Source organism: Mandrillus leucophaeus, unplaced genomic scaffold (genome assembly GCF_000951045.1).
Source record: "Mandrillus leucophaeus isolate KB7577 unplaced genomic scaffold, Mleu.le_1.0 Scaffold518, whole genome shotgun sequence".
Lineage (NCBI taxonomy): Eukaryota > Metazoa > Chordata > Mammalia > Primates > Cercopithecidae > Mandrillus > Mandrillus leucophaeus.
Window position 1 is genome coordinate 676,118 of NW_012105564.1, and position 24,632 is coordinate 700,749.

General features: G+C 36.7%; 1 protein-coding gene across 2 annotated transcripts in view; it reads left to right on the top strand.

Moving 5' to 3' along the window:
- The window catches only part of EFEMP1 (EGF containing fibulin-like extracellular matrix protein 1), a 57,333-nt gene extending 33,227 nt beyond the window's left edge, over nt 1-24,106 (top strand). The window contains exons 5-11 of one of the 2 annotated variants that reach the window (XM_011996504.1): nt 8,797-8,919; nt 12,687-12,806; nt 13,805-13,924; nt 15,481-15,600; nt 19,525-19,648; nt 19,733-19,928; nt 23,387-24,106. In XM_011996504.1, coding sequence (XP_011851894.1) covers nt 8,797-8,919; nt 12,687-12,806; nt 13,805-13,924; nt 15,481-15,600; nt 19,525-19,648; nt 19,733-19,928; nt 23,387-23,548 — 965 coding nt within the window. In that variant the 3' untranslated portion in view covers nt 23,549-24,106. The remainder of the gene's footprint in view (nt 1-8,796; nt 8,920-12,686; nt 12,807-13,804; nt 13,925-15,480; nt 15,601-19,524; nt 19,649-19,732; nt 19,929-23,386) is intronic. The other variant, XM_011996503.1, reaches the window with a different exon arrangement.
- Nucleotides 24,107-24,632: the final 526 nt, after the last annotated feature.

Below are 24,632 nucleotides of genomic sequence, written 5' to 3' on the forward strand. Positions count from 1 at the left end.
GGCTATGTATTCTGTACTGTGCTCTATACGTGTCAATTAGTTCAAAGGCTTTAATCACATTTTCTATTCATTTCTGAAAACGTGCTTATTCTTTCAATTACTAGGAGAAGTGTGTTAAAATCTTACTGTAACTGTGCTTGTCAATTTTTCCTTTTAGTTTCATTCATTTTTTTATTTGTCTCTACTGAGGCTATATTATTAAGTGCATTTAAATTTAGAATTTCTACATATTCCTAGTAAACTGAAACTTTTATCATTAAGTAGTATTTTTTTATTCTCTAATAATCTTTTTTTTCCTTAAAGTCAACCTCTTCTAATACTAATATTGCAAAGCCAACTTTCTTTTGGTTAGTGTTTGCATAAATATTTTCCATCTTTTTCCTTTTAATCTCTGTGTCCTTGTATTTAAATTATGTCTCTTGAAACAGTATATTTGGGTTTTGTTTTTTAATCAATTTGACAATTTTTGGTTTTTAGTGAGGGCATTTAGTCCATTTACATTTACTATAATCAGTGATATGTTTAGGTTTAAAACTACCTACCATTCTATTTGCTTTACATTTGTCCTGCACATTTTAGTTTCCTTTTCTTTTCTTTCTTGCCTTCTTTCTAAATTGATGGAGTATTTTGTATTATTCCATTTTCCCCTCTGTTAGCTTTGTAGTTTTTTTGTTTTTTTTTTTTTACCATTCCTTCATTGTTTTTCCTAGGGATCATTTGAACATGCATCCATGACTTATCAAAATATAAGATAAATTAGTACTTTTAACTCTTCCTGCGTGATTCAAGGACCTTAAAATATTTAAACTCTATTCCTCTTCCTGCCAAACTATATATGCTATTATTCTCATGTATTTTAATTCTAAATATTTTGTAAATCCCAAAATACTTTACTATTATTGCTTTAGGCAGTCAGTATTTATTTAGATTTATCCACATCTTTATTCTTTTCATTGCTTTTCATTGTGCTGGAATTTTGAATCAAAAAGAGAACAGAAAAAAGAATTTAGTGCAAATAAGGGCCTGAGGCATATGGAGAAACACTGCGCAGAAAGATCATAAGTAAGATATAATGAAATGGGCAGGAAAATACACACAAGAAAGTAACATTCTCTGAAGGCAAGAGGCACAAAGATATTCTTTATTGAAAAAGCTTTAGGCAGTTAATGAGTTGGAGAAGTATTGCCAAGTTACACTCACCAGATTTAGTAGTATGCCTCAATTTAGTGGGCACAAAAGCTGCTTATTGTTGAATGAACAACAAGCATAATGTAATTGGTTTCATACAATTAGGAGGTCAGCAAGCCATGCTTGTTATAATTGGCACTGCCATAGCCAGGGGCTTATGCGACCTCAAGTGATGATTTGCCTGAAGGAATAAGCCAGGAATGTGTGTGCTTTGGGCTCCAGAGACTTGACTAATCTGGCTGCAAGGCCTCAGGGAGGGAGGCCAAGAATCAAATCACAGTGCTCAGGCAGGGCTTGGTAGACTCAGTTGAATGTAGTCAGTCTCCATTCAGTTCATCACTCACCAGTGTTTGATCCGGAGCCGGGGAAGTGGGAGATAGAGGAGAGGAGAGATGAAGTGGCCAGGAACCAGGAAAACACAACTGAAATGTCAGTGCAGAGGCATCCCATAATAGGATGGGATCTTAATTCCTCCCAAGGCCATCCACTTTGAAACAGGCCTCCAGCCTGTATGGAATGGGCTTAAACCTTCACACAAAGGGTCTTTAATTCCTAGTACTGAGCCACTGTGGAGCAAAGACTGATGGTGCTGTTTGTTTCAAAATATAGGTTTACCTCCACAAGCTAGCAGATTGATGATAGGTTGTTAATATCCCAAATATCAGGGTTATCTTTTCCCAAACATTTTCTAAATTAATAATTAAGTTTAAGAAGGCCTGTAATCCCAGAACTTTGGGAGGCCAAAACGGGTGGATCACAAGGTCAGGTGTTCGAGACCAGCCTGGCCAACAGAGTGAAACTCCGTCTCTACTAAAAATACAAAAAATTAGCCAGGCATGGTGGTGGGTGCCTGTAATCCCAGCTACTCAGGAGGCTGAGGCAGGAGAATTGCTGGAACCTGGGAGGCGGAGGTTTCAGTGAGCCGAGATCGCGCCACTAAATGCCAGCCCAGGCGACCGTGCGAGGCTCCATCTCAAAACAAAAAAAAAAAAAGAAAAAAAGTTTAAGAAGGAAAAAAAGAGAGTTTAACTGGGTATGACATATTCACAAAAATGCCAGAAAATACTCCTAACAATTAACAATCATTTATCAGTAGACAATGTAGTTTCCTTGAGATTCTGAAAGCATAAGGTTCACGTTGCCAGTGAGCAAAAACAGCTGAAGAATGAGAAGTAAAGCCTTTATTTCTTTGTTCTTCTTCTGTTTCAGCCTATGACCCATTGGTTCATCTGGTTTGAGTGTAGTACAGATGAGTCACAGATTGGTCGTTCACATGTATTAGTTGGTTTTCTTCCCCATGTTCATGAACTATATGCCTAACCTCATCCAATCATCTGGCAAATAAACACTATTGTCCACAGAGGAAGCTATGTGGGGGGGGTCCATTTGCAATGCAAATCCATCATCATTGCTAGAAAAGCAATTCGAAGTAGCATGATTTTTTTCCTACGAGAACAGCATATTGTAAAGTTCTGATAGAACATAATGCAATGCCAAGGACTTCTAGGACACTTGATTCGCCATACTCTAAAACAAAGAAATGAACTATCAGGGAGGCTGATAATTTGTTGATTTTGGTGATATTTTTGTTTATCATTTAAAGCACACCAAATTAACAACAATCTGTTTTGCCAGAACTGATAAGAATCTAGAACTATAAATCTACTGCTGGCCATCGATTAAGACAGTTCTCTCTTGTTACTTAATATTAGTATTTATTTTCTTCACTAGAACTGCTTAGCTTGAGTGAATTCTAGCTGATAATTTCAGAAGGGTGAAAAGCTAACTAGAACTGGGCATTTGGCCCAGATAAATCTGATTCCAGTACTATGAAAGAAACAGCAAGGGAACTAGAAAGTGTTTGACAAAAAATTGTTGATAATTGGCTAAAAACTGGGGAGGGAAACAGAAAACTTGGAGAGCTATGAATGTTATTCTAAGTAGAAGAAAGACACAAGGGAGGAATCAAGGTGCTGTGACATTAACAACCCTACCTTTAAGGCTAAAAAAATTAAAAACACCTATGATTTCACTTAAAACTAGTCTCCAGAACTCTTAGGAAACAAGTCTTCCTCAAGACCTAAATTGCAGAAACAAAATGGAAATCTAGGGTTTGAATCTCTGCTCTGTGTGACCCTGGGCAAGTTCCCTCAACAGAGTCAACATTTCAGTGACATCCTTCTTCCTCATCTGTAAATTGTGGATGAAGTAACCACCTCTTCCACAAGGCTGTTATTAGGACTAAATCAGAAGCTTTGTAATTCTGCTTTCCCAATCAAATAATAGATCTTTTTATATTGCTAAGAATTTACCTATTTTTATACCAATTAATTTTAGAATGTTACCAAGTTTGTATATGAAGCTGTATAAAATATTATACACTTTCTTCTAAATCAGATTTCAGTCTACATAATTTATTTTATTAATTACTTAGGTTATCATTATCAATAGCAATTATTGGATGAGTAAAACAGTAGTAAACTGCAGTGCCCTCAGCTCTTGCTGAAGTAGTTCTTACCTTCCAGGATTATATTGAAAAACAAAATACTCCAAATACCTCTAAGACCTTCACTCAATGAGTCCCTTTTATTTAAAAAGTTCTTCACAGAGTAAGTAAAAAGAGTACTTTGGTAGGAACTAGTTTATCACCCTGTCCCTAGAAAGGATTGGGAGCAATCATTTTGAGCAGGTGGGTATCTAAATCATTAAGAATGTTGGGAGGAAGGAGGTCAACGGTAAAGAAGCTCCTCCTTCTAACAAACATGAATCCTTGACCGTGACCGTTTTTCTACTTTACTCCATTTAGGAGATTAAATCAGTTTAATTGAAGAAGCTAGGTATAATAAGGTTTTAAATCCACACAGATCAAGAAGTATCACCGACTTGAATATAACCACTATCTTTTCTTTAACCACAAGAGTTCACAGGATAGCACCATTAAATAATATTTGCAAAGTATGCACCGTGTCCCACACAGAACTAGTAAAGATACGGTTATTTTACTACAGGAATTTACAGTCTGGAAACAAAAAAAAAGTATGTTGTGAAGAATCTGAATACTTTTAAAAATCTGTGTGTTATTGTTAAGGATAGACTGTCTATTTTAGAGATGGTGAAATAAAGAGAAAAAAATGGATGCCATGACCCTAGATCACATAGGGAGTGACAGATTCAAAATAATTTCAGTCTTCTTTGTCCTATTACTAGTGCATTCTCATCTCTAGTCTACAGTGGCTTATTCAAAAGTAGTTCTAAATTATTTCTTAAACCAGAAGCAGCACAAATTATAAAAGTCTAAATGGTCCTCAACACCATTCAAGGTGCAGATAATTTTTGCCCATGAAAACATGCTGAAGGGACTCCATGTCGTGGTAAGTTATCAAATTATGGAAAGAACATTGCAGAGATTAAAATGTTGCATAAGAGAGAGAAAGCAGCATGAGTCAGGGGTTTGGGAAATATGAGTCAGACTGAAGGGAAGGAGCCAAAAACATAGAGAATGAGGGCCTAAGCAGAGACTTAATGGACACCACAGAGATGTGGACATAGTTGCCTCCATTAACTTTGAGAGAAAATCAAATGTGCGGTTCCCTAGACTTGGGGGTCAGTGTGACAAAGAGGCTAGAAGTGAGAGCTGAGCAAAGATTAGCCTGCGTTATTTAAAGCAACTAATGGTGCCAAAGTCAGCAAGAGAGGGACCTACAATAGTATAAATCACTAGGAGGGAGTGCGTGGGCACATTTTTGAAAAATGAGGGCATCACCAAATATTGCCATTAGCTATTCTTAATGTATTAGAATGATGAAATGTGTTGTGATATTTTAGGAAGCACATTCTATTATTTTGTTCTTTGGTAATGTTAACATTAGGCTCTGTCTACATAGTTCAGAGAGACTCCTTATGTTGTTCAATCCAGACTCTCTAATCTTGCCTTTAAGGCCTTGAATTTTGCTCATGACAGAGCTAGCATTTCATGATCCTCTTCAACCAGGCACTGTACCAGGCTCCTCACACAGAGCCCCTGCAGCTGTGCTGGCTCCATCTGTCTGCCATTCTTCTCATGGAAACCAGTTTTGTCTTATCAGCATTTTCTAATGTGAGCCGCTTTCTGCCTAGAAACAGCTTCCTTTTCCTGGCAACCCATGTATCTCGTCTTCTTCAAAATGCAGTGGAGAACCCACCTCTTCTGGCAAATCTGCTTTATACCTCATAGCCTCTGCACTCCTGAACTCAACTGCTCAACATTATTTTTCTTTTACTGACATCTTACTGATTTTGCTGTGTTTCTCAGATATTACCTGTTACTCTGCTTTATACATTTTTAGCTCCATTAGGTAAAACACTGATCCTACTTTTCCTGAAACTTTAGGTACCAATTCTCAGCAAACGGTAATAACTCATTTATCCATTTATTGAACAAATATTTACTGAAAATCCACCATGTTTCATGCATGATCCTAGACACTGGGAATATGGGGGGGTAAATAAGACAGATCCCCCACCCCCACCCAAAGAGCTTGGGCCCAGGGCCCAGGAAATTTATTAACTGACTGCCTGAAAAACCAAGTGAGCTTAACTGTCAAGGATAAATTATAATCATGCAAAAACAACAAAAGATTTCTCCCCATAGTAATTTGTCTTAGATTATCAGGAAAATCATGGCTGACCTGAGTAGTTTCCCTTATAAATAAAGCATTGCTTTTGCTAATGCAGACATTCTCCCATACAAATGTAGGAAACTGATTTTTCTTACACACCATGGAGATACCTACAAAAGGCTGTGTTTGCTCTATGGGAAGTCAGGAGCAAGTAGAGGGCAGTGGACTGTCATCAACGCTCCTGAGACAGCCAGCTTTTCCAGAGCATCTGCACAGGGATGGGTATTCTGCTTTGAGTTTCTGACATCATTGTCCATTTTAGTAATTTTTGTATCATAGTGAGCTTTCTGGTATTTACGACAAATGGAAATGCACAGAAGTAGAAAAGCCAAACATAGTAGAATTTAACAATGTATAATAATTTTATATGACTTTGTATAGATGTGTAAATAAGTAATTCCAGGATCTCAAAGTACAATTTTCAAAATAAAATTGTGTTATTTAAATAAACTAATAAATTGACATTAATATCATTGAAAATAGGTCAAAGAAATTGAGTCTGTTTATAGCCTTTAGCATTAGATAAACCGCCAACAGCAAGAGAGAGGATAAATATTCTAAACCACAGTCAGAGAAGCCATAAATGGAAATGTAGTTAGTAGCTGCTTCCTGGTCACAGAGGTCACTTTTTTGACGATTTTATGAGTCCCGGTAAGTAAAATGTGTAATCACCAGTCAGTCCTAGGTGAGGCAAGTCTTGTTGCAGCTTTGTTTGGGTTTTGATGGAGAAAGGGAAGGAAAGTAGTGGCATTGAGCACAGTAGTATTTTATTTGTTTTTGTTGTTGTTGTTTTTATTAAATTAATTTAACTCACCTAATATTTTTATTAAATAACCCACTCAGAAGGTAAACAGACCTCATTCTTAAGAAGGAGTAGCACAGGTTTTTGTGTTTAAAATCTATTTAATGATATATTAATTCCACTGGAAATGTTAGCCTATTTATGAGACACTAACAAATGAGCGACAAGAAAGTAGGAAGGAAGTCATAAGGCATCAGTTGTAGGAATGCAGCGGGGTGGAGGCAGTTTGCAGAGAGATGTCAAAAAGAAAAACCTCAGTCACTGCTGAGGCCTCCCTTAGAAAATGCAGCAGCCAGCCCAGGGCCTTGATCTTCTGCCAGAGGAAACTTGCCACAACTGAATCTAACATTGCCATATCTCTCAGGACTGTTATCACTGCAAATGCTGGCAAATGTTCTTGACATAAAACAATAGAAATTCTGCTGTCATTTCTGCATTAACGAGTCATAAAGCTCTGAAGAAACCCCAGTAGAAAGGTTTTCATCAAGTGCATCTGAGAAAATAATAAAAGACACAAGGAACAGCAGATAATTTCAAAGCAAGATTGTTGCACCATCGCATAGTACCTAAAAAGGACAGTTTGTAATCACTGACTTGAAAATAATACTAGTAGTAATTATAATAAATTTCAAAACAAAGTAACAAAAACCTTAGCCAAAACTTTAAAACCAAGTTCAAAGAATTACGTAAGTGAATGCTTTATAGATTATTATCCAATAAATAGCCATACATCACTCAAGTATTTTTTCATCTCCCCTCCCTCTTTCTTATGGAAAGAATCTCTCTTATCATTTCCACACCCAGCTAAGTGAAGCCGATTTCTGAGGACAACCCTTTTACAATCTCAACTTCATGTATTATTATACTGCATAGTGTAAATGCGGCAATCCTCCTCGAAAATACAGAAAAGTGAAAGGCAAACCAACCTCAGGGGCTACTCTCTGAGATTCTTAGAGGGAAGACAGAAATTGGGTCAATTTTTTATTATTGATTCTTTCCCTACTTTTTCTTCCAAAATACTACCCTGGTCTGCCACAGTGATTCTCTAAGACCCCTGAAATCTGCCTCAGGGATCTTAGATCATCACTGTGGTAGAAGGGTAGTATTTTGGTTTTTATGCAAAAATTGTCATCTAGGAATCACAAGTTTTATGACATTTTTTAATGAAGCTTAGAGTGGTTGTTGAAGAATGATGAAATTATATGATCCTTTCTTGTGTGCTACTTAACTTCATGATATAGGAGAGCTGAATGAATATAAAGGTGATACAGATAAGGTAAAATTAGATTTTACTTATAAATGACTGAAAATATGAATGTACACACACAATTTTATATCACCATTTGATCCCAAAGAAATTTTTTGTAACTGGTTTATTATGCTATCACTGGGCATTTTTTACTTTTCTAGAACTGTAACCTGCATACTCCTTAAGGCACATTTAGCAAATTATTCCCAGAAGTGCACTGCTTTGAGAAAATATGGATTTTTAAACTACACAAGCTAGAGAAACACGATCAAATTGAATCCTCTGCATTCTGAAATTTGCAAATAAAAATGTATACGTACATGTTACCCTGCTGTTTGTAAAAACAAACAACTACAGGGAACGTATAATATTAAAGGTTGATTACACTGTTATTGCTTAGATTTTTAGAAATTTGTCAATGAAAATTATCTCAAATACAATATATTGGATGGAAAAAGCAAGTATCATACAATCTATTTAAATGTTTTAACATACAAAACAATATCATATGTTCTAATGGATGCATCCCTGTCTAATGAAAGTACAAAAACATCTCAGGGAAGGATTCCTTCCTACTGAGACAGTGGTAGGTGACGGGTCAAGGGATGAGGATGGTGTGAGGCTTTAGCTGTATCTGAAATGTTTCTTAACAAAACAGAGTGAGCCAAGACCAACATGGCAAAATGTTAGCATTTGTTAAATCTGAGCAGTACTCATTGGTATTTGCAAAATTATTTTCTGAACACTTGAAATAATTTATAATTTTAAACATTTCCAATGTAAGAACATTATAAGCTTTTAAGAATAAAGTAAAAATTTAGCTTAAGAAGTGGCAAAATGGAGGCAATATCAACATCTTCACAACTGACAATTCTTTCTGTGTTGCGTGTCTCTGACAGACATAGACGAGTGCACTGCAGGGACGCACAACTGTAGAGCAGACCAAGTGTGCATCAATTTACGGGGATCCTTTGCATGTCAGTGCCCTCCTGGATATCAGAAGCGAGGGGAGCAGTGCGTAGGTAAGTACCACAGTGCAGTGAGCACGGTCCTGTCTTGAGTACCTTAACTGTTTCAACCTCAAGCATTCCAATGAAAGCATTCATATGTCTTTGGAGAGTGGTAGCCAGTAACTCCTTATTCTTTCACAGACTACCAATCCATTTTCCACAATAACAAGAAACAACCTTAAAGGTTGAGCCTATTCTGGATAACAAAGTGTTGGCTAAATGTTAGACGAAGCAAGAGCAGAAATTTGGGGTATGAATGGGAACATAAAAACAACCACAAAAAAAATTAAATTTGCTGTTTTGGGGGCCATTGTGCTAGCACACTGGTACTGTGGGCTTCATTCACCATCCACTGCTGCAGAGCATAGCATAGCACAGCACATAAAGCAAATGGTGGAGTTGCATTCCAAGCACCAACCCCAGTTCACTTTGAGACCTTGAGTAAGTTACTTAAATCCTGTGTCTCACTATGTTCACTTGTACTGTGGACATAGTACTGGTCCCTACCTCCAGAGCTCATGTAGGGAATGCTTAGAACAGTCCCTGTCCCTGTTCTAAGTCAACAGATGGGTATTAAAGGCTCTTTATGCTGCAAGCCTTTGTAGGATACCAGGAGTACAAAGCCAACTTCACCATGTGCCTGTGTTGGAGGGCCTAAGAGCATGAGCTCCCTGACAGCAAGACCAGGTCAGCTTGTGTCACTGTGGTCTCCCCAGTCCCTGAAGCATGCCCACCATGTGATGGAGGCTCTATGCATGTGTTTTGAGTGAATGGAAGAACAAAGTGTGAGGAAGCCAACTGGCAGATAGTGAAGTAAAATACAGTACTCTGGGCTCAATCATGAGGCCCAGCACTAGGCATGAAACTCTAACCGACTGTCCATTTATTTACATACCCCCTCTTATCACAGACCAGTGATATTTCCTCTTAGGAACAGAGAGTGAGGATGTGGGGACAGACGACCAGCGTCAGTTTTTGCCTGAGAATGTGAGCTGTTGATGTTCACATGTCAACACTGAGTTCCATGTAGGCCCCCGCCCAGTTCTGCCTGCCACAGGGCTGTGCCTAGATGCTGGGGTTAGTGCCCAGCCTCTGAGGAAGGCCCAGGGTTGGCTGTAAATGAAGCTGTGATTTAAAAGAAGAGTGCGTAGAAAACTCCAGAGATACCAAAATTTTGCCATTGTATTAGACAGGAAAATAAACATTTGAGGGCATAAAAAGTATAGAAAAAAAGAACTAATCCAACTTAGTGTGGGGTGAATCAAAGAAAATGGAACATATGGTCACAGCCCTTTTAATGTGGTAGGAGGAAATATTCCTAAACTCAGATCTAATCATGTGTCTTCCCTCCTGCTTCCCTCACTGAGAGAATCAAGTCTACATTCCTCGACAGAGCATGAAAGGTCTTGCTCAATCTGATCATTGTCCATTTCTGTTGCATAAACACCTCTCCCCCACCACAAAATAATATTATACCCCAGCTTTATTCCACCAGTTCCCCACACACATCACACAGTGTTACTTACACTTCGGTGCCTCTACACAAGCTCTTTACAGCACCAAGAACATTCCCTCATGGCAAACTCTTATTTCACTACCAAATCCTAGCTTAGGATCACTTCCTCTGGGAAGCCCGCTATGATCTACACAAATATAATTAGTTGCTCCCTCCCCTGTGCCAGTGCTTCTCAAATTTAGGATGAAGGATACTTTTTTGTAAATTTCCAATCTGTGGCAGGCCAATACTTCTGTAAAGTACAATAAAAATAATGTTGCAGTAATGTCAAATTGCTATTTATAAACATGTACTCTCAGTTTCTGTATTTAATCATTGCAGACTGGTCCAAATAGCCCATGAACCAGCAGCAGTCAGCAGGCCACATTTCAAGTAGCATGGTGCTCCCTGGGTCCCTTACACTCCTTTCTACTGCTGATCTTCTCATTCCATGGAATAATTTGTTCTATGCCTGTCTTTCATACCAGACAGGGCAGAACATAAGTATAGTGATTATCATTATAAACTTGCGGTACCAAACACAATGCTAGCAAATAACAATGGTTCAATGAATGTTTATTAGTTAAGAAGACATGCATCATTTATTCACCAAATAGTTATTGAGGGCTTAATGTGTAACAAGCATTGTTCTAGACACTGGGATAGTAGTAAACAAATTTTACAAATTCATAGTCCTCGTGGAGCTATTAGAAAGTATAATACCACTCATACAAATTAGCTATCAATACTAGCACCTGATGACAGTACTGAGGACTAGGAAGCACTATGCTAAAATTGCTCTTAATTAGTGTGAAGTTTCGATTCATTCAAATAGTATTTATTGAGCACCTACTATGCGAGGCCCTATTCCAGATCTAACAATGAACGGACAAAAAACCCTCTATCTCAAGGGGAGAAGACAGTTGAGGGGAGAAGACAGTTCTTATTTGCCATGCACTATAGTGAAGGAACATACAAGAAGCAAATAAACACATAACACAATGTTGAGTACTGTTAAGGACTACAAAGAAGTCTAAAGCAAGGTAAGGAAATAGATAGGGCAGAAGAACCTATTTTATATTGGTGGGAAGGGTGGCCACCCTGAGGAGGTGACATTTGAATGGACACCTGAACAAAGTAAGGGGAAAGCCATGTGAATATCTTCTTACTATTTATTTCAATATTCAAGTTAAATTAAATATATCTTGCAGCTTATTAGTTCCCATTTATGTTTACCTGCTTTGTGCCAGGAACTTTGCCTACATTATGTCATATAACTTTCCCAATAATTCTACTTACAGAAGAGGAAATGGAAGTTCGAGAGGTTAAGACCAAGCTAGTAATTGCCAGAACAAAGATTCAAACTCAGGTTATCCTGAGGCCACTTGAGCACACTACTTCCCATAATTTTAGTTATTAAAGTACCAAAAGAGCCCAGCATAAAGGTTTGTTTTGTTTGGGTTTACCACAAGGCAGTGTCATATATAGCATTACATTGTATATGCATAATGGTTGTTTTAAATTACACATGCCATGTTGAAGTTGTCACAAAGTGTAGAATCATGAATTAACGAAATTTTATTACACTTCTAAGATGTTAATCCTCCTTTGCAAGTTCTCAGTTGAGCATTTTATAGTTGAAAATATTTATAGGAGAAGGACACAGGCTGGAACACTTCATCAAAGTGTCAAAAGAGCACTCTCAAGAGGTAACTTATTTAGCATCCTATTCTTCCACAGTGTTCTTTTATTTGATATACAAAAACATCCTAAGATACACATGGCAAGCCGTGCTATCCACATCTTGCAGAACAAAAAAACAAAATACTGAAGGCATAAGTGACTTAGCCAAGGTCACCAGTTGAGCACAGCCCACAACTCTTTCTTCTTTGTTTCGTGCTGCACAATGTGCTTCAGTAGTTCTTTTTCACTTCTGTAATTATACATAAGCTTTTAGCTCCCCAAACTGACATCTTATATATATGTACAATAGTCTCAATTATTTTTTTTTCTTTAAATCTCAACCCACCCACCAAGTTTATTTACCACTGAATGGCATGAACATTGAGTCTTTGTTCTTAACATCTTAACTGCAGAATATGAAGTATATTTAAAATATATATATATACCCTAATTTTAACAAAATAGAGAGGAAAGTATTCCTTTTAAAAAGAGATTTTCTCTAGATAGGTTTTCTAGATAATGCTTTACAGAGAACTTGAAAGCAAACAGCAATGCTAATTCAATCATTTTGTTCTCTTTGTGTATGTGCCTGATAACCTAGACATAGATGAATGTACCATCCCTCCATATTGCCACCAAAGATGTGTGAATACACCAGGCTCATTTTATTGCCAGTGCAGTCCTGGGTTTCAGTTGGCAGCAAACAACTATACCTGCGTAGGTAAGCCTTTTGAGAACTTGCTGATTTCTGTCTTCACAAAAGGAAACCCCATGCCATGTTGCAGTATTTCCAGTTTTCTATGTTCTTGAGTAAATAGTTTCTATCGACTTCCCTTCAGCAATCATAAAGCTTAAAAGATAATAACCAATCTGTGTCTTAAAACACATCAAGATGTGAATGGAAAACTTTTTAACTTTGGTTTTAGTTCTCCTTTGTGGCTATATCAACAAATTTAAAACTACAAATCAATTGATATACATACACCAATTAGTCAAAAGTGTGTGATATAATACTGAAAGTGCCAAAGAGGTTACTACCAGTTCAAGTATATAAACTTTCCACTGCAAGTGCATCTGATTTTTACATGCTGCTTCTCCCCTTTCAGAATGCAATGTCACGGCACACAATTAAAAGATTGGCATGACTTGGAAAAAGTCTAGTGTAGGAAAAATGCCTTTTCACAATATTTTCAGTGCTTTAGAGCATTGCAAAACTCCGTATGGGTCTCAAAGGCTTATGTTATAATTGTAATGGAATTTAACAGAACCCATTTAAAAAGTAATAAATAGCACAGATAAATCTTCAGTACAGCATGCTGAGAGACCATATCAGTGTAAGTGTCTTATATCAATTATTTATAGAACTGGCATTTTGTATCTGTACAACAACAAAAGAAAATAGATACTGGAATGTATATTTATTAGAAGCATTAAATTCCTTTGGAAAGATTCATCAAACATCAAACTAACTGTCATTCCTAGAAAAAATATTTTGGTATTTCCAAAAGAAATATATGACAGACGTTTGAAGTTGTTCCAACAAATATGAAACCTAAATGGATGTTCTCCAGTGAGCTTCTGCAGGGCAAATAATTCAGCTAGGGAATTATTTATCAGCAGATGACATAGGTACAAAAGAGCAAGGATGTGTTTAAAGTCTCTCTCTCTCTCTCTCTCTCTCTCTCTCTATATATATATATATATATAACTTTTTTCCAGATATAAATGAATGTGATGCCAGCAATCAATGTGCTCAGCAGTGCTACAACATTCTTGGTTCATTCATCTGTCAGTGCAATCAAGGATATGAACTAAGCAGTGACAGGCTCAACTGTGAAGGTAAAACTCTTCCCAGATAGTATGGAATAAAGTCCAATCCCTGTGATTGCTGTTGTTTTATCTGATTATGTACCCGTTTATGAAAACAAATGTTTACCCATGGGAATTCTGTTCTGAAATCCAGTTAATGTAGTTCAGTTGTTACATTGCCTTTTTAGTGTGTTACCAAGAAAAAGGAAAGGAAGTAAAATAACTGAAATATTAGGTGCAGGCTGGCCCTAATAATTAGAAAGGGTGCTCTAGCATGTTGCTTCTCAGTGTGTTATCCAGTGACCAGGTGTGTCAGCACCTCCTGGGAGCTTATGAGAAACGCAGAATCTCAGGCTCCAACTCAGACCTTCTAAGTCTGAATCTACATTCAACAAAAACTCCAGGTGACTGGTGTGCACATTTAAGTTTCAGAATAGCCAAGTGCATGTCAAAATATTAAAATAAAAATCAAGAGATCTGGCTTCTGGTTCTATGCCTGCTACTGTGTGACTTGGGCACATTTCTTAAGTCGCCTGGGTTTTACTTTCCACATGAACAAGAGGAGGGTCATTTAACTAGACTGATGACCTTCAGAGTCCATTGCATGTGCACATTTTGTTGTATAATTCAAAAGGTATTAGACATCCTGAGGGGGATGCCACGGACACTTGATGTCCCTGACCTCCTCACAGTTCACTCAGCTTTACACAAAGCTCGAACCCTAACGAGAGAAGCCTCACATCATGCCATTACGCTCAAAACTGAAAGAGGCTACCTCAGGACAGCTGCCTCTGCCCTTCTGAGTAAACTGTAGGGACATCACTATTCAGAAATGTAAAGCATTCTTCCCCTGAAGGCCAGCTCCTGCCAAGTTGTCATTCTGGAAGCTTGCACAGGTTAGGGGACTTGGAGTTCAAAGCTCAGATGAACTTGGTGTCAAAGTCACCCAATTTCTGAGAAGACAAACATGAACTCTACATCCTGGATGGGTCTGCAGAGTCCAAAATGAAGACCATCAACCACAAGCCAATTCATTCAGTAGTGTAGTTAGGTCCAGGATTAGCCAAATTGTGAGTAACGATTCAGTAAAAGTCATGATAAGAAAAACTCTTTGTGCTGTGAAGTCATAGAGGGAAATAAGCTGATATTGTTAGAATTTAGCTTTCAGCTGCTTATAAAGTTTTGTATTTCTATTTCAGAATTTGCAATATTTTTACTCTCTTTAGCTCACCTCAAAAGTATATTACTTCCCTGGGACTGTTGAGCAGGAAAAAATATATATATACGTGTGTGTGTGTGTGTGTGTGTGTGTGTGTGTGTATATGAAACCCAGGCAACTTAAGAAATGTGCCCAAGTCACACAGTAGCAGGAATAGGATCAGAAGCCAGATCTCTTTATATATACAGATATAATTTTTCTCCTTAAAATATAATTTTAATTATATATAATTATTTTAATATAAATATTTTTAATCTTTATATATATATGTGTGTGTGTGTATGTGTGTGTGTATATATATATATATCCAAAGTAGTGGTGCATAAGCTTTTCAACTCTGTGTCCTTGCTCTTGTCTGATTCGACAGACATTGATGAATGCAGAACCTCAAGCTACCTGTGTCAATATCAGTGTGTCAATGAACCTGGGAAATTCTCATGTATGTGCCCCCAGGGATACCAAGTGGTGAGAAGTAGAACATGTCAAGGTAAGTTTTTTTTTTTTTTTCATATGTTAGGTATTTAGTTTTAACCAGGAAGAGACGAGAAGTTGTTACAGGATTCTCCCATAGACTTTCATTTTTCCCACTTTGAATATACAATTTAAGCTTTTTTTTCCCCTGTTCATCATAAAATATATACATCTCATAAAGAGGCAATTCTATGCTTATGCCGACTTTCCTTGAAATTCAGAGTAATCATTTTTCATCCTTAAAAGATAAATAATTTTAATAAAATGTTGATATTTCTTTATGCCGACTTTCCTTGAAATTCAGAGTAATCAGTTTTCATCCTTAAAAGATAAATAATTTTAATAAAATATTGATATTTCTTCTATGTAACCTACATAATCTCTTTGAGATACATCTTCAAATCATCCACTGGAAAAGATTCAGTTATTAAAATGTTTCACCTGTGAGTTTGAGTATAGAGCATAAGCTCAATATGTGAGTTAAACATATCTCCATCCAGTCTCAGTTCTCTAAAATACGAGAATTATGAATTGGGTAAGAATGTAGGTGCTGAGAAAAGTCAGCCTAGTATGTCGTAAAATATATTTGAATATTTTAGAGAAAAACTACTAACCCCAAAGTAGCTAATGACCTTGGGTCTAGTTTCAAAATAAACATTCAGATGATCTTCACAACTATACAAAAGTGGAAGAGGCCACTCCCTATAATGGTATGATTTCAGAGTCTCAGAAAAATCTAAAAAAAAAGGACCCTACCTCCAATGTTGCATGTAGTTGAAAATTTTCTTTACAGGGAAAGGACTGTCAGATAAAATCAAAAATGTAGAAAATCCTGGAAAAGTTAGTACAAACACTTAAATTTACACAAAGCAACAAAAGAATGAAAAAAATGACCGAACTTGAGGACAAAAAACTTGTTTGAATCCCAGCTCCACTGTATTCAGTCTGCACAATCTTGAACAAATTATCAAACTGCTTTGAGCCTCAGCTTCCTCATTTGGAAAAGGGAGTTGTGGGAATTTAGTGGAATGACATACATAAAAATAATCTGCAAACTATAAAGGCTGTACAAGTCAAGGTGTTTTTATGAAATTTACTTACCAATGTAACTGGCCAGTAGTAAATCTTCTGTAGAGAGTCCTTTTTAATCAGAGTTGGAGTAAAGGCACACAAGGACAATAAAGATCCTGTTAAGAAAAGAAAAGATCAAGGAAAGGAGACACTGGGGATTCTCAGTCTATATCATGATTTTACAGGAAAGTATTAACTCAGAGGAAATCTATGACCTGGGATTTTATAATAGGCACACAATTATTCAACTGGACTCCTACCAATGAGTATGAGCATAATCAGAATGTAGTTCATTGCACAATGAACATCTTTATAACCCGTTCCAGGTTACTACACACTTTATAAATGTTAATTGTGGGAAAACATTGCATTCCAATGGTTTTACTTACTGAACCCTAATTGCGACTTTCAACAAGCATATTATATGCAAGAAAATGTTAGCTAGTGGAATGTCTTAACAAATTTCTCTGGAGTCCTTCAAACAAATATCTATGTGTTTCTAATCAAAAATTGATTTGATGCTCAGCAAAAGACAGAAGCAGATTAATGCACAGTGGGCTCCTACCTGCTTAGCCTATCTATCTGGAAACATTTATATCTATTGTAATTAAAGGTGGAAAATGCACTAAAGTTGCAAGTGGGGGATTCATAAATGTTGTATGTTGAAGATATGCAGCTTCAGAATGTTTGGTTAAGCCAAAACATTTTTTGTGAAAAAGAGTTAACATTCTTCTAAAGTATAAAGCAATTGCTTTCCCCTACTGAAATCATTCCTTTTGAGCCTTGTCCACAGGAATAAAATGAAATTGAAAAGGTTTGGATTCTTAACTTTCTCCAAAGACTTATTTTGGGGATGAAATAACTGTTCTCATTTCACAGGCCTATACAAATGAAAACTGTGTGTGTGTGTGCATATGTGTGTGTGTGTGTGTGGAGAGAGAGACAGAGAGACAAAGAATACACATACACATAGACACACACTCATCAAATATTTTGAGAGTATTAATTTCTGAAAATTTTTCCAGAATGATTAAGGTGATGATTATGCTAGGCTCTACATTACTGGAAGTAATAAATGAAATTATAAAGTTGTCTTTTGCTTCTGTTGGACTCCATATAACAAATCAGTATTAGTTTTCCCTGTACCTAAACAGCATCTTTATTTTTCAAAAAAGTGGAAAATACTGAAAGGATAAGTCAATTGTGATTTCATCCGAAGAATCTAAGTTTTCTTTCTTTAGCCATAGCCAGCCCAAGAAGACACTTTTTGTAACTGTCTCCTGGAGACTACCTGGCTTTTCCAGTCTCCTCTTGAGTTCCAGATAACTTTAGCCAGTTTAGAAGCTAAAATACTTTTTTTTCCCTCCAAAGTCAAGGCATGAATTATTTAGAGTATGTGAACTAGAATGAGCCACTAAACCCTTATTTGTTTTTCATCCATATCAAGTGAAAATATCTTTCTCACCTACCTCCACAGAGTTTGCGTGAAGAGCAACTTAGTTCAATTTATTATTTCTTAAAAGCCAGGTGCTCTATTGCATTAATGCTAGGTGATTAAAGGATTAAAAGATGGGTACAATAACCGTTGCCCTCAAGGAGTTTACAAGCTAATAGAAGGGTTAAGCTAGACATGCAGATTTCAATAATGCAAAGCAGAAAGCAATAAAGGCCCTTAAAAAAGAACACCAGATATGAGAATTCAAAAGAGACCATATCCCAGCACCTAGCCCATGCTTGGCTTAAAGTAAGGATTCAGTAAATTACTTACGGAATTAGTAAATTCATGAATGAAAATATCTCATTGTGGAGAAGGAATGATTCAGAAAAAGTTTACATTGAATAAAATATAAATCACTATTCAAATGTAAAGGGAGACAGACATAGAGATGTAGATATTAATTTTATTTGTATTGTTGTTGTAAATGTAATGGCTCTCTAGTAAAACTGTTCTCTCAGATGTCATCTGGAGGCTTCTGATTCACAAATCTAAAGTCAATCTTTGTCCAGCCTGAGGTAAACACAGCCCTTCTTCCCGGGACTCTCTCTCCCTCTGACTTCTTTGGCAGTGCCTTTTCCTGGGTTGTCTCCCTCCACTGACAGCCTCTTCCTTAACTTCCTCTTTTTCCTTACAGTCCTAAAATTGCTATGCTCTACGAGGTGGAACACTTCATAGTTTCACTTCTTGTGCTGTGCTTCCTCTGGACAGTAATAATCCACTCCCAGCATGCTTCAGCTTACTGAAACCACATTTCTAGCTTTCTCCTTTCTCCCGAGTTCCTGAAAGAGATGGTAAGCTGCCCTCCATAATTTATGCTTGCTGATTTCTCAGCTTGGAAAGGCTTCCCTGCCCCAGCCATGAAAACTCCATCTAACCATCACCCTTTAAGACCACGTTGAGATGCCTCTTCCTTCCTTCAGCCTTCCCTAATCCCTCTGGCAAAATGACCCAACTCTGCTCCACATCCCCCAGTATACTTATCTGTCTCTTACTTAATTCCATTTTACTTTCTAAGTAACCATATACATATTCCCTTAATTATAATGTCCCTGAGGACAGGAACTGGTGTTTATTTAACTTTTATATAGGCAGAGTCAATGGTTAACATTGGGCTTTGAATTCAACAGATGAACAAGAGGTACTGGATAAAATATCACGAAATGACACATATTAATCTGCCTAGAATGTCACAGCTCTATCTGTCCTGAATTCAATGCAATGAACACCCAGGCTTGTGTCTAAAAGCAGGTTGAACACAGTCCAGATGCCCTCACACCTCCTTCCTTGCAAACAGAATCTGCCAGTAATATGATTTAATTAGATCAGTTCATTAGTTTAGTTAGTAAACTCTTTGACCCTACATCTCTACAGATATAAATGAGTGTGAGACCACAAATGAATGCCGGGAGGATGAAATGTGTTGGAATTATCATGGCGGCTTCCGTTGTTATCCACGAAATCCTTGTCAAGATCCCTACATTCTAACACCAGAGAAGTAAGAAAAATCAGAACTTTTGAAAGTGAGGATTTTCTGGTCTTACCAAGCCAAACTGCTAACTACTTTTGTTTGTCTCTGCAGCCGATGTGTTTGCCCAGTCTCAAATGCCATGTGCCGAGAACTGCCCCAGTCAATAGTCTACAAATACATGAGCATCCGATCTGATAGGTCTGTGCCATCGGACATCTTTCAGATACAGGCCACAACTATTTATGCCAACACTATCAATACTTTTCGGATTAAATCTGGAAATGAAAATGGAGAGTTCTACCTACGAGTAAGTATCCTGAAGGCAGCCTTAACTATTGAGAAAGATGGGAGTTTGTTGTTGTTGTTGTTGTTGTGTGGTATCCACATGTGGAAGGAAAGCAAACATTTGAAGAGTCTTATGTGTAGGCATTGTGTAAGCCCTTCCAGGTACATTATTTCATTTATTCCTCTTGGTAACACTGCTAGATAGATATTAATATTCATCTCCATTTTTTACGGAAGAGAAAAGTGAGATGCAGAAAGTTTAAGTAGCATCCCTGAAGTCACTCAAATATTAAGTTTGGCAGACTCTGATAGAGTTGTGTGTGACTACCAAAATACAAGCCTCCCATCCCCCCGCCCCAAACACCCCCTAAGTAGGTATCACTAATCATTGATGGTTAATTAATTATATATAGGCATACATATAATTCAAATCCAAAATAATTACTGGAGCTTCTAAAGAGTTTTCCAGAAATCATGAATTCATCATTGTTACATTCACAAGTCAGTTTACATTCACACCGAAACTGAAACCTGTAAGTACGTGAGAAGTGACCCCACCTCCCCGCACAGTATGTGTCAGTAGTTGTACCATTCTTGCAAACTTCTGGGCTGACAGTATAGAGTCACCTTCCTATCTTTCATTGCCTGTGTGAAATCTACTTTCTGAATTCTGCCATTTCCCTCTTCACACTGTCTCCTGGGTTATCTTTGCTTCCTCACATCCCTATGTCTCTTCCCATAAACTGGCTCCTGTCATTTCCATGATCCCTTCAGTGGCTTCTGAGCTGGTCTCCCTGACCCCAAAGCCTCAGCCTTCCAGTCTCCCTACAAAATCTCAGCAAGTTCATTTTAGGTTAAAATTTGGACATATTTTAAATACGGCTCACCACTTCATGTGAAAATGATGGCACCCTACCAAGTAGTTTGCAGAGTTACGGTAACTGTTTCATGCTAATGATGTTATTCATCCAGTTACAATTTTCTCAAAACTCCTTTGGGCACTCTTTATTTTTAATCAAATTTTAAAGCCAATATTTCATTTTGAGAATATGAATTAAATTGGGAAATTCGTCCTTGTGGCACAGTTTACAGATTTTTAATGTTTACCCATTTATCCTGTTTTTTGATATATTAATTTCCCATATAGCTCCAGAGTTATGTGATACTATTTCTTTGCCAGTATATTAGAAAATGATTAATTTCTCATGACCAACTTCTGAAAAGAAAGACCCAATGCAAAATGCAATCTATTACAATTATTTTTTCTAACAAAAAAGAATATAGTTCTTTAACATTTGATATTTTAAATTTGACATATTCTTGCTATTTATAAGAAATTTCCACTGAGTGAATTTTACACAGTTCAGATACTGCCAATTAACTAATTCTAGCCTAAACAAATAACATTATTTTTAAATAACAAAATCTTTAAAAATAATTTTCTATTTTGAACTTTTAGCCATAATGTAAGAAAATAAAATTTTCTAGCAGAATAACCAAAGAGTGAAACAAAGTTCCAACGTGTTTTTTCTTTGCAATTAAACGTGGCACTTTTACAGTTACTTACTATTCATATCAGTGCATTTACTGACTTGATACTTTCAAATAAAAAGTGTTTTTCTCCAGTGAAATCCTTCTTCTCATGACTGATATAAAACATTGCCAATTTTGATAGTTCCAGAGTTAAATAATGTTAAATTATTTGAAAAAAAAATTATTTAAAATAATAAAAATAGACATTTCAAGACTATTTCTTGTCACATAATTCAAAAAGTACTTGGATCAGACCCTACAGTTTCTCCACTAAAATTCTACTTGTGCAGAGGGCATTGAAATGCATCAACAGCAGGTTAAATAAGTTAATTAGGTTAATTAATTAGCTTAATTAAGCACCTACTACATGCTCAGCTCTATGCTAGGTGTCATGAGGAATTAAAAGGACATGTAATGCACATTTTCTGATTTTAAGGAACTTTAAATATTATTGTGTAGAAAAAATTAACATCTATGAAAATAGAAAGGGGGCAATTTTGTGCTCAATTCCAGGGTCCAAATAAAACGTGGGCTGTCACAGAAGGTTTCTTGATAGTCATGAGTAGCCTGATTCTTGAAAGGATAAATATAAAATTTGATTTATATTCCTTTTGAGAAAATGCTGAGAAAACCATCTTCCCTGGAAAAGAGAACATATTGTAAAGAAAGTACATGAAATTGAAGGTTGAATATCCAACATACCCCCCAGTACCCCAGTGTCTCTTCTCCCTTACTGAGCCTTACTATTATTATTCATAGCCCTATCACTGCCTAGTCTAGTGTTCACTGAACTATGTCATCCACTAGAATATGAGCATAATGAGAGCAGAGACTACACCTGTCTGTTCACTCTTCTATCCTCAGCACATGGAATGGTAGCTGGCACATAGCAGATGCTAAAAAAATATTTTAAATGAATAAATTAATTCAATCAACACCGTCAAGGTGTTATTATTACCTACAACTATTGTTTACAAGAGGTATGCACCATGGAAGATCCTGGAGACATAAAAATGAATAAACCCAAGCCAGTTCCTGCCCCCATGGAGCTTGTAGTCAAGACACTGAACAAGTGATCAGAAAGATGCTGACTGCTGCAGCAGAGGGTCGCAAGCTGCTCATGAGTATATAGCAAGTAGACCTAACCAAAGCATTCTCTCCCTTGGTTTAATGTCCACCCATTGAGGTAACTGCTAAATCCTAATCCATGACTCTATCCGTTGGCATTCAAACTCACACATACACTTACCTCCCTCTCCAACCTCATCTCCCTCCACTCACAAGAACCCATCACATTCTTCATCAAAATGAAACTGCACCCAGTTCTTCTGAACATATTACTTTACAAAACTTTCAGTTGTCCCTGGTGACTCTCCTCAGGCTTTCAAAAGCTTTCTGTCAGTGCTTCAGGGCTCTTCTTTGTCTTCCCTGTATACATACACATTTATGTATCTTCATACGTGCCCTGGGTAACCCCATATATCTTAGCATTTACCACATTCTGTTGAAAAACTGTTTCCATTTCTCTTTACTTACTAAAATGTAAACAGATGCACAATGTTGAGAAAATGAAAAGTGACAACTTTGTTTACAAGTTCAGAAATTATCAGATTCTCACTTAAGCTCTAGTCTCTGTAAAGTCCACAACTTCTCAATAAAAGTGAAGAAAAATGTTAACAGAGAGGGAGGAATCAAAAACAAAGAACTTTTTTTTTTTTTAAAAAAAAAAAAAAAAAAAGCAAGTCCTTGGAAGTTGGAACTAATGACTGTATTAGACAAGGGATAAGAGCCAAGAAGAGTTGAAACCAAGAAGGGACCAAGTAGTGGCTCTTGTATACCACCCTCAAAATTCTCCCCCTAATTCTTATAGGAGGTATACTAACAAAGCATAGAAACTCCAATGCAAGGAAAATTATTCTTTCCTTTTTCTTTTTTCTTTTATTTTAGCAAACAAGTCCTGTAAGTGCAATGCTTGTGCTCGTGAAGTCATTATCAGGACCAAGAGAACATATCGTGGACCTGGAGATGCTGACAGTCAGCAGTATAGGGACCTTCCGCACAAGCTCTGTGTTAAGATTGACAATAATAGTGGGGCCATTTTCATTTTAGTCTTTTATAAGAGTCAACCACAGGCATTTAAGTCAGCCAAAGAATATTGTTACCTTAAAGCACTATTTTATTTATAGATATATCTAGTGCATCTACATCTCTATACTGTACACTCACCCATAATTCAAACAATTACACCATGGTATAAAGTGGGCATTTAATCTGTAAAGATTCAAAGTTTGTCTTTATTACTGTATGTAAATTAGACATTAATCCACTAAACTGGTCTTCTTCAAGAGAGCTAAGTATACACTGTCTGGTGAAACTTGGATTCTTTCCTGTAAAAGTGGGACCAAGCAATGATGATCTTCTGTGGTGCTTAAGGAAACTTACTAGAGCTCCACTAACAGTCTCATAAGGAGGCAGCCATCATAACCATTGAATAGCATGCAAGGGTAAGAATGAGTTTTTAACTGCTTTGTAAGAAAATGGAAAAGGTCAATAAAGATATATTTCTTTAGAAAATGGGGATCTGCCATATTTGTGTTGGTTTTTATTTTCATGACCAGCCAAAAGGTGGTTGTTCATTACATAGTAATAAATCATTGTTGTACAATATGCTGGTTTCTGTAGGGTATTTTTAATTCTGTCAGAAATTTTAGATTGTGAATATTTGGTAAAAAACAGTAAGCAAAATTTTCCAGAATTCCCAAAATGAACCAGATATCCCCTAGAAAATTATACTATTGAGAAATCTATGGGGAGGATATGAGAAAATAAATTCCTTCTAAACCACATTGGAACTGACCTGAAGAAGCAAACTTGGAAAATATAGTAACATCCCTGAATTCAGTACTTCCACAAGATGCAGAACAAAATGAATAAAAGGTATTTCACTGGAGAAGTCTTAATTTCTAAATAAAATTTAAATCCTAACACTTCACTAATTTATAACTAAAATATCTCATCTTCGTACTTGATGCTCACAAAGGAAGAAAGTGATGATGGTTTTTATTCCTGGCATCCAGAGTGACAGTGAACTTAAGCAAATTACCCTCCTACCCAATTCTTGGGAATGTTTGATACATCTCCTTGTTTAAAATGTCACTGCTTCACTTTGATGTGTCATATTTTTAAATAAAAA